Raw genomic sequence first — 11892 nt, 5'->3', positions numbered from 1 at the left:
CATTGTTAACCACTTTTAAGCATGTAGTTATCGTGTTTGTGTTTGCGTGTATGTCAAAAAGCTTTTTTGTAGTTAAGGACGATACTGAGAGACAATGTGGCTGATCAGTAGCTCGTCATTTGATATAAATGTCATGAAGATCAGGTTCTTAATGCGATCGTTTGTAGAGGTTATTCCCATGAGGCACTTTTATTCCATTCCTTCGGCAGCGTCGCTTCAGTGGCAGTTTCATATGACCGTGATTATGAAGCTTGTGAATAACCCCATGGGTGATTTTAGTCTAACTAACGCGGATTTCAGCTTCAGAAGGTAGTCTCAACTGAATGTTCGTGGTGTAAAGTCATAGTTACGTAACTCACATGAAATGGTTCGGATAGACCAGTGATCATAACACTGGCGAATCCGTACAGTCAGGCGTGACTCAGCTTAAATTGTTGCGGCGCCCCAGTCCTGTGAATGTCCACTATATATCCGGCGATGTTTTTTCTGTGTGAAGTATTTAGTTTTAACCCCTTTGATTGCGGGTAGGAATATATACAGCAGTATGTTCCAGAAACGTTAGCTTGTTATCACACACCTATACATATATCAAGCGCAATAACAGTGCGTTGTGGGCATTGTGCGTCTGGCGATCACGGCTCAGGGCAGTGGCACACATGTTCCTCCCCCTCCAACCTGAGGCAAGCACATGGGGTTTAACGAGGTGCCAGGCCAAGGAAGCACGGGTCTGCCACTTCTGGCCGTGCTGTAATACATACTTCAGCATTTTAAGGAATGCTACGCCTGCGAGAATTAGTCGCCTGAAATGTCCAGAGTAAGAGGATCGATCTACGCAATTGGAATACGATTACATGTGTCAACCAAGTCAGCGAGCCTGACCACCCGATTCCGTTAGTCGCCTCTTACGACAAGCATGGGTTGCTGAAGACCAATTTTAACCCTGATCTTCACGGGTGCCGTAATTTCGGACCACAGAAGCCCACGATAGTCTGTCCTGCACAGTACTTTTCTATTTAAAAGGGTTTATTTGTTACAATCAACATTATATCTATTAAGAGGCTAAGTGCTAGTCTAAAGTCCATGACTTCATTAGAGAATTTGTTGGTTCTACTCTTCTAGTAGTGACGACCTATCCGATCATTACCAGGAATGTTATCTTTCCCCTTGACGAATGACAAAATCAAATTCAGACATGTTCAAACTATGCTCTGTTGATGGATATTCAGTATGTGATCAACTGCAGGATTCGTTCATGATTTCGCGAACAGTATTTTGATATAGTGATTCATACACACAGGCTCATGGTTTAGTCGAAATTACTACCCACTATCGACTTTAGCATAGATTTCTCATTGAAGTGGAAAGGATTTTGTCGCTCTTATTTGAAAATTATTTTTGTAAAATATAAAATCTAACGAATTCTGCCCGTATGTATATCGTGTCGTTCTGTCCTTAGCTCGATCCTCCGTGTTGAAACTCTTCCATGAAATAACCTCACCCACGAGGGTAACATAATTCCAAATGATCGAAGTGACATTTCACTAACACAGTGAATGTTATGCAAGGTCCCAAACCTCAACCGACATTAATGATTTGTTCGACGCCAACAACCTTTGCCAGCGTCACCATTGTCGGTTTCGATTTCAACCATCAATTAGCTGTATTGATATTGCGTCCCACTCGGTTCTGTGACGTAGCAGTGCTCCACTATGCATGAAGGGAAAGATTTCATGATCACGTCTCTAAATAACACCACGGCGTGGACGACGGATTATCGTGTTTCTCTTCAAACTGAAGGCTGGGTAGGATTTCGTACAAAGTGCCTTGTAGTGACCAATACGTTTGTACATGACTGACGACCTGTCATCATCCAAGGAGGTACTGCAGCTCACTTAACGTATTAACGAGTTTTGTTATATTTGATGTATTGTAAGGTCAAATGAGTTAAAACGCCACGATTATTGGGCCCATGTAGCGACATACTTGCACGTGTACGTGTGTGTACGCGCGTGCGTGCGCTTTTAGACACACCGATTCTATAATGCAAGTCTACTAAAATACCCTGTCGGTTTTAACACGTCATGGTTGCCCTTACCAATTGAATCACAAGGCAGCAGTACTCTGGTTTGCAACCTCCGCGTGACGCCATCGTTGAAGGTAGTTAAGTTTATTTATTACTCACCCGTTGAAGATATCCCTGTTTAGTAGATCTACAATGCTATTACACATTGTGTGATAGCATCGCGTGCTGCCGGAACTACTTGCACTCGGTCACATGACCAAAGTAACGTGATCCAAACAAAATGTCATCTGTCATTCACAACACATATCGAAGTCGCGATATTTCAGATGTTTTTTATTTAAAACATTTTGTACATAGCTACATCTACATATTTTTTTGTAATAAAATAAAGTCCTTGTTTATTTAAAAAAATTAAATTAAATAGACTAATATTGACAATCATTACTGAAATGTATTCCTACGCGTGACCCCTGTTATGACGGCGTAATGCACTCGTTCTGTAAGTTGAATTCTTAGATATTATTTTGCTAATGTTGGGTGAGTAATAAGTAAAATACTACACGATGCCCCGTGTGATACCATATTTGTTAAACTCGTGAATGGTATTGGTATCTACTCGCTTTCGCTCGTTAGATACCAAACCATTCACTAGTTTCAATAATATAGTATTACACGGGACATCGTTCAGTATTCTCTATGTATTTATTCATTCACGAATTAGAACATTTTAATTAATCGGAATAACTAGGTATCGACAGTGTACATGCATTCTGATATGTGCCAGGGCACTTTCACTGCCCATTTTAGATTTACATGTCGATACTTTATAATCAGTATTACAGCTTTGCTCATGTTATGGCGGCGTTAGTTAGAAAGTAGTCAAATGTAACATGTTATATTTGGGATTCACTTTCTCAGTTAAGTACAGAGTGTAGTATTTTTAAGATTGAGTCTAATCCGGGGACTGTATAATAATGGCAGATTTATCAAGCAGTGTACCACCTGTTTACCTTCCATGGTTGTACACTATAACAAATACCCCCTTTCTTTCATGTTGCTTCTGCTGGCTCCGTTTAATCTTATATCTAACCAGTGAAGATCCGGGTTAGAATTGGTCCTCAGTAACCCATACAAGTTAACATGGATAAAACAGAGATATTGGTTTTTCGAAACGGAGGTAGATTACGTCACTATGAAAAATGGTTTCTTCAAGGAGCACAGTTAAAAAACCTCTACATATTACAACTATCTTGGAATTCTCTTCTCTACACGTCTGTCATGGACTAAATGTACAGAGACACTATCGACCAAAGCAAACAAGGCATTATTTTCTATAAAGAAGTTAATCTACATATATCCAAATATTCCAGTTAATATTCTTTTTAAGCTCTTTGATACCAAAGTGAAGCCAATTTTACTTTATGGTGCAGAAGTGTGGGGTTATCAAGAACGACAGTTAATTAACAAATTTCATACAAATTTCTGTAAATATGTTCTTGGCGTAGGTAAACATGTTTCTAGCAATGCTATATTAGCAGATTGTGGTAGATATTGTATAAGTGTTGATTATTATGTTAAATGTGTACGTTACTGGTGTATATTACTTCATATGTCTGAAGACAGGTATCCTAAACAATGCTATATTTTGATGAAAAATCTCGACGCAGCTGGTAGATATACTTGGGCATCATATGTAAAAAGTTTGTTAAACATCAACGGGTTTGGATTTGTGTGGTTTAGTCATGATGTTGGCAATATTAATCATTTTATATCCATGTTCAAACAGAGGCTTATTGATGTAAAGGGGCAAAGCATATTGAGTAGAATTAATGAATCATCGCATTTAGCTTACTACAAGACCATTAAATCTTTATTAGATGTAGAGTTTTATGTCTCAAATGTACATTTTAAAGAATATAGACGATATTTATGTTTACTTAGACTTCATCACCTACCCCTTCTGTGTAATGTAAGACGAAAAGATGATAGTTATGCCTCAACAATATGTAAAATGTGTAACAGTAATGTCCCAGAGGATGAATTACATTTTCTTTTTGTCTGTGATGCATATGTAAGGTTATGTAGTATATATTTACCAAATTTTGATCAATGTCCAACTATCATTAAGTTTAAAAAATTAATGCTATGTAATAATACCAGTATTCTTCTTAAAACTGTGCAGTTTATTAAGCATGCCCTCGTGATCAGATCAAATGTGTGTAAATAATGTGTAACATTGTATATTGCCTTGTCTAAAATGATATCCTTTTGTATCCTATGAAAATAAATTCATTCATTGTACATGGGCCGATGGCCTACTTACAGAATAATACTGAAATAAATTCATTCATGACTTGGTTGATACATGTCATCGTATCTCACTTGCGCAGATCGATGCTCATGATGTTGATCACAGGATTGTCTGGACCAGACTCTATTATTTACAGACCGCCGCCATATATACTATTCCAAAAAAGAAACGCATATGTATTGTGCTCAAACAATCGTCAAATTATGTAACAAAAGTGTTGATAACATGATTTTACACAATTGTACAAGTCAAAAATCGACTTTACCTGAAAATGTTGATTGAGATGAGATTTCTTACAAGGATTAAAAAGGCATTGCCACAACACAACAGAAATCACCTTCCACTTGAAATTGTGCAGCAAAGAGCATGCACTGTCTGGCAATAAAAATCCAGATTACTTTCGGAAATCGACATTCGTTTTGATGAAGTTTTAAGGTTAAATCACTACGCCACGTCTTGACGCTGCGACACGCAACATCGCCATTGAAAGAATGCACGCTGGAGATTATCAGTCTTCTGGTGCCAGGCGTTTGAATGTTAGTCTGAGCACGATATCACGGTTTGCAGCTCGTTACAACCAAACGGGTATAAGAAATGACCGTCCCCGTACAGACAGACCTCGAGTCACAACTGCAGCCCAAGATCGGTACATCTGGGTACTACACTTTACGTGATCGTACTGCCACGGATGAGAGCACAGCAGCCAGGGTGCCTGGACTTCGGAGGATATCCGGTCAAACGGTACGGAACAGGTTGAGAGCGATTGGACTGAGAGCCAGGAGACCCGACGTCGGGACCGTGCTACGTCGTCGCATCACGCTCAACGTCTCAGTTAACTAAAATTATCCACTTGGTTGTATAGACATTACCTCTTCTAAACTGATGTAAAAATTCATGTACAAAACCCTTTGTGGACGAGTTATACATGTTTAAAAATACAACATTTTCGCAACAGTTTTCTGGGTTATGCGTTTCTTTTTGGAATAGAATAGCTGAAATATTGCTGAGTACGGCGTTAAACAACAAACTAATAATACCTAACAGTCTACAGTCATACTTTCTAGCGTAAAGTCAAGTGAAGTGCAGACTGAAAACACACTCAACAAAAAAACAAACCTCCTTCTGCTGGCGTCCGTTTCGATTCCAGGTTAAAACTGGTTCACTCAGGTTGAATCTAGTCGACCCTGGTTGCCACAAATGTGGTAACCTCGGCTGAATGTCACTCACATTTTAATAATCGATCACACCCAGTGACACGTTACGTCACGTACAACCCTTTAACGGTTGTTGGTAGGGAATCGAACATACAGTTGTCTGCCCTTCGTGCAGACTCGCCGGTGGTGTATTTGTTATATATCATATATCGTGTTTAAATAAAGGATAGTTTGGTTCCCTTTTAGGGATGTCTCATGAGTTATTCAGTAATTATCTGGAGGGAAGCCTAATGCCATAGACATTGAGATAGTGTGATACTAGGAGACGTAACTGAGGTTAATTTAATAATCGAACGAACATTATTCCTGGGGACCTAACTCCAACGCGAAACGGATTGTAAAACATGGACAAAATATTTATTTGCAACATGGAGCGAAAAGTAAAATGACACAGAGCACAACCACATACAGAATCAGACATTCAATAAATGACAACAGAATTGTCAAAAACATATAATTTCAAAGAATCTGAAGAAAAATAAATATTTTTGAAACTAGCTATAACTCTCTCTCTCTCAAATCGCGTTTGTGTGTGACTCAGCTATCAAGGAATACGGTTGTCACAAACCATCAGTTATATAGGGCGTCACCTAAATATCTGTTGTCAGGTCAGAGTTCACTGGGTCCCGCTGGGTACACTGAGTGCGTATATATCCTTCCTTAGTACTCCCAACTTCTCACTCTCGGGGGCGGTGGGGTAGCCTAGTGGTTAAAACGTTCGCTCGTCACGTCGATGGCCCGGGTTCGATTCCCCACATGGGTACTATGTATGAAGCACATTTTTTTATGTCCGCCGCCGTGATATTACTGGAATATTGCTAAAAAGCGGCGTAACAATAAACCCACTCGCCCACTCTAACTCTCAAGTCAAGTCCCAGGTCGTTGACTAGTTTGGTCAAACCTGCAAGCTGAGTGATAGTGCATATCTAGGATGATTATCGAGGCGAACCTAAGAATCAACGTGCAGCGGACCCTGGCAGGTTAAGGGACGCAACTCATCTCAATCGAATATACCATTTTGTCCGTTTCCTAATACCACTTTAATGTTCCGGTAATCCTATTCACAGTTTTTCATGTATCAGATACACTTTTTTTCTTCTGCAGATGGAGAAGAGAGATGTCATATGTATACGTAACTCCATCACAACCAGCTGTTACTTTTCTAGGAGCGATCTCCCGCTTCAGTCTCGTTTTCACACAGGACAATAACACGCTCCGGAAGTTACAATTGAAGGTGAAGTAAATGAAGAAATTGAGAGGAAACGAAAGAAGTGTTGTAAAATTGCATATAAGAACGAGGCCACTCAGGGTATCCGGCGACACTAAATTTTGGGTGTAATCCAAGACAAGATTTAAGTTGACAAACATCTCGAATATCCACGTGCAACACGTCACGAGAAGAAGCATGAACGAGATCCGGATTGTTTTGCTTGTGTCTATGTATTCGGACGGCTTATGTCCGGCCACCAAGCGCTGCATGTATCTATGGCTCTTGTACGTTGATCTGATGATGCAGATATTGAAGCCCAGGAGAAGGAAACACGGCATCAACTGGGCCAATATCAGTCTCAGCAGCGTGTCTATTCTTGTGACATATATATCGTTATCTGTGTGCAAATAGCACGTGTTTGAGACTATTACATCACAACCTTCACAGACCAGAATCAATGGTCTTGGAACTACAACAAGCTGAAAACAGTGAGATATGAACGATAGTATAGTTAGAACCACGATAGACAGAGCCACGCCTTTATAACGGCTGATCCAAGCTCTGCACATCATTTCAGTGACGCCTACGTAACGTTGAAATGCCAGTACTGCTGTCATCCACACTGACACTGTATGGAGAACTTGTGGAATAAACCGGCATACGTAAATCAAAACATAACACCATTCCATACTCGGGTAATTCCGGTAACCTTCGTACGTGTAGGTATACATATATCCCGGTAATGAGAACAATGCAGTGAATGTATCACAGACAGCGATGGAGACGAGTATGACGTTTGTGGGCGACCTGAGTCGCCGTCGAGTGAGAACGACGACCACGACAGCATTCAACACCAGCGTCAGGAAGACGACCACAGGGGCAGCATATCCCATGAGGGGCACAGCTAGATCCACGGGGGCCTCTTCTTCAAGATCCATAAGAGAGTAATTAAGTGATTCTTTTCGGATTTGGCTGCCATTTTGAAAAACACAGTTAACCAGTAATTTTGGCTCCTTCTTCATCTCCGTGCTGCTCGACACTGAGTCTCCTCTTCGTGCCAGCGCTACATTGGTTACTCATGCTTGACGTGCAGGAAACAGTAATGTCACTTCTTCCCTGAGAGACAACGGGGAGACGTTTGACCGTTGTTCCGGGTTGCCTATTCAAAGAAATCTCTGAATCACATCACTGCACCTTTCCGCACACGGATAGCGCCACTTAGAGAAAGGTTCACAAATTGTAACAGATTTTTGAAGTGGTGTCAGGACCATCAAGTGCTATAGATACCACACATACTACGGGCATTTCTATATATCGGGAAACCAGGTTATGTTTTATTGTTACAAAATAGTATCGTAGTTGTTGTCATGATTAAAAACACTCCCACATTACCACTTAGCTTCGTTATCAATGATCTTGAAAATGATAGGACCCACGCCGTCTCCATGCCGTCAACTTCCTCCCAGATAGTGAAAGTGATAGAATTTTCTCCCTTTCTCCCTCACTGTTTCTTGGTTTACCCGGGGGTTGCTCTAAACAGGAAAAACATCTAAGCCTTTATCCACACTGAAAGAAGGTGACAAGCCGCGACATAGCTGCAGTACACCTCAACAGTGTCACTCGTTCACTGCATTTGATATGAGATTAGGTCACAGGACAGCAGTTGATATAAGTTGTAACAGCTCCACATTATCTCGTATTATATGTATACGTATCTGCTCACCTTACTTGTATCAAGTTGTTACTACAGGTTTGCTTCACGCAATGTGTTGAAAAGAACTGACATGCGTCATGCTGCGTTTACACTACTAGGCCACGATTAGGCTACGATTATGCCGATCCGACGCGAATCAAATATCGTAGTAGATCTTCATGGTCCACGTTGGAACGTTTTGTATATTTTTCCCTTTCTTGACGCTCTTTTACGGTTTCATGCGCTCTGATAGGATCTGATACGCAATTTTACGATTGGATATCCGATCAGTTATACTTCAATGAAGATCTGCTACGAATATTTGACGATCTGTAGCGACTTTTTACCATCATCACGATTTGAGTTATACGATATGTTGCGATTTCTTACGTTTTGAGACGTTCATAATGGTCTACTACCTTTTGTTGCCTGCTGTTTAGACAAAGAAGGGCGATTCAACACGATTGTGACACGATTCTCGGACAGCATGAGTTACTCTGGAGCCAGGTAATCAACAAGTGTGTGCGAATTTCACACGAACAACTCGCACACTGTTCTACCAGCAAGTGGTCCTCCGTCTTGAGAAATAGCGAAAAGTGACAACAAAATAATGACGTTTTTATTCGGGTGTCCAAAATTATGAGACAAATCATCAGAGTTGGTCAGTCGATTTTATGTGACTGTGCAAAGTTTGACTTTGTTGCATTTATTAGATTTTGTGTTAGTGATCAATTCATCGGTCTCAAATGAAGTCAAACGGACTATACGCAGTAGTATGTTCTGAAACGATAGGTGAAAAATCGGCATGATCGTGGCAAAATATTAAACATGTTTAATATTTTGCCACGATTATAAAGATGCCTCACGATCATGGAGATCTCTTGCGATCACCACGATTTGGATCTGCGATCTCTCACGCTTTCTAACCTGAGTTGCGATTTAAAAAAAAAAAAATCAGAATCGTGGCCATCGTGGCCTAATCGTTGCCTGGTGTAAACGCAGCATCAATTATGTCCATCATACCTCCAGATGCATCAGCTCGTCTACACTGATACACACCTATAGGTTGAGCGGGTATCAAGACACGCACTTAGACAGTTAGCCTTGTTCCAAGGCTACTGAATGCTAAGCCCGTGGATGTATAGTAATTCTATCCTTTAAAAAGGCAAGTTCAGATACGGGGGGACGCCAGTCTGTTATTTTTATTTTTTAGAAATTATCTTTTAAGCTATTCATTATTACTTCAGAGACTTGTACACGTCTATCAGATTAGTGAGGATGCAGACACTACAGTATTGATCAATGTGGTATCAAGGTACACCATGTGAAGCATCCCTGTAAACCACCTACCATCACAAGACCCGTGAAGGTCCGGGTTAGAATTAGTCTTCAGTAACCCATGCTTGTCGTAAGAGGCGACTAACGGGATCGGGTGGTCAGGCTCGCTGAGTTGGTTGACACATGTCATTGTATTCCAATTGCGTAGATCGATGTTCGTGCTGTTGATCACTGGATAGTCCGGTCCAGACTCGATAAATGTACAGACCGCCGACATATAGCTGGAATATTGCTGAGTGCGGCGTTACACAACATCCAACCCACAACCTGCCGCCATCGATCAGCATGTTTCACACTTTGCAGTGGCTGCTCATCCTCTACATCCCCAGGGCGTGCATTTTGGTAAACCTTCTCCAAAACACATAACACTAAAGGGATAAGTTATAACACTGAAATGTGTTAAAAAACTTACAGGGAGGAGCGTCGTGTACACTATTCCTTGGCTCAATTCGGTGGTTCCTGCGATTGCAAATTACCCGCCCTTGGTTTTCGTTAAAGGTCACATAAACCCTAGGGGGTAAAAATACATAAATCACTAACTTGCATCGTTATAAATGAAACCCCGTCATTAAAACTACACATTTCGACCTTTAATTGACTTAAATCGACCTTTTTGACAACAGTGCACAATTCTCACCCGCGAACGAAATTTCAACCAATCAGAGCGGCGCGACTCTGTGACGTCATATGAGGAATAGCTTTGAGGGCCGATGCAGAATTCATCTACATTTTAGGGGGGTAAATTGTCTTGTTTACAGGCTTGTATAAACCTGAAATCGTGACAATTGTTGTGGAAAATGAAAGCTATATGTTCTCACAATCTACTGGCATTTAATTTTGTCTCCTGCTTTGCCTAGTTTCCGAGTTACAACTTGTTTTCATAGACGCTTCTGTCACAATTGATTGGTGTCGTTAGGCCCTATTTGTATAATGACTGATCCAAATTGATCCCATTTCTGTGTTTTTTTTACCTCGATATTTAATCATGTCATGTAAAAATCTGTTTGTATTCTCAAAACAGTGTCGGCCGATAAGTTTTCACATGCAATACAGCAATTAATACTCCCTTGTTGTAACCCGTGTTAGGTGGTTTAAACCTACACATGTTATTTGTCATCATTCACTTGATGGTCAGTTAATGAATTTATAACAGGTATAATTAGTGGTAACACACTTAGATTACCCGACAAAGGTTCCCATTTGGCATTTCTTGTGTCTGGAGTAAATATTCAACATTATAAACATCGATCAAAGGATTAACCGATAACACGCTGATTGATTAATTACTTTTATCTTACACAGCGGAATTGTCAAAAGGTAGTGTTTATGTATGTAGATTTACTAATCTATACTGAATACACTCTGCCGTGTCGGTGTCTGCGTAAAAACAACGTCCTTCTTTCAAAGGATTAACCGGCAATACATTGATTGATTGCCCATTATTGGCTAACTAAATTACTGTTTTTCATGAAAGGCGGACATTATGCAATGAGTTGCCAGGTGTGCTATCTTGGGTGACCAATGAGACTATACACCAATACCTGAAAAGATTTATCACTTTTTCGTATATTAAACTGTTAAAAGACACATCATTTGGAACAGTTTTGTGGATATTGATGGATACATTCCTCAAACAAGGTAATGGCCTGATATTGTTCCTATAACTTTAATCTGTTTTAATTTTAATATTTGCATTTTGTTTTTATTCATTTGTCGTAGCATTCAACAGAATCATTGTTTTCGCCGTGAAGTGTAATGAGACAGACAACATACACTAGGGTGTGTGTGCGAATTATGATTCACATTGGCAAACTATAAAATGTCTAGATATTACAGTTCTGTTATAAATTCACTATAAGTATCAGCAGATCGTCAGCTTTTTATTTAGTTTCAAAATGCATAAAAGTATGATAATAAACTAATTAGGATTATAAGACCAAATATAAAGACGCACATTGACTAGTATCTACATACTGGTGAGTGGACATTAACCATGTGAATGTAGCAAGAAATTTATCGCGCAGTATTGTGACTTCGACCCCCACCTCGCTTCCGTGGAAGAAATCGTTATGTTATAAGTTGTGTCATGCAAAATCCTTTTGG

At 40.1% G+C, this 11892-nt stretch overlaps 1 protein-coding gene across 1 annotated transcript; it reads right to left on the bottom strand.

Moving 5' to 3' along the window:
- Positions 1-6059: 6059 nt before the first annotated feature.
- LOC124271142 (sex peptide receptor-like) lies at positions 6060-7803 on the bottom strand. The gene has a single exon (XM_046706207.1). The coding sequence runs from the start codon at positions 7778-7780 to the stop codon at positions 6620-6622; it is 1161 nt and encodes a 386-aa protein (XP_046562163.1). The 5' UTR covers positions 7781-7803; the 3' UTR covers positions 6060-6619.
- Positions 7804-11892: the final 4089 nt, after the last annotated feature.

This window comes from Haliotis rubra, unplaced genomic scaffold (assembly GCF_003918875.1).
Source record: "Haliotis rubra isolate DU_JTF1 unplaced genomic scaffold, ASM391887v1 Scf158, whole genome shotgun sequence".
Classification (NCBI taxonomy): Eukaryota; Metazoa; Mollusca; class Gastropoda; order Lepetellida; family Haliotidae; genus Haliotis; species Haliotis rubra.
The sequence above is the reverse complement of the archived record's forward strand: the minus strand, read 5'-3'. Positions and strand labels throughout refer to the sequence as shown.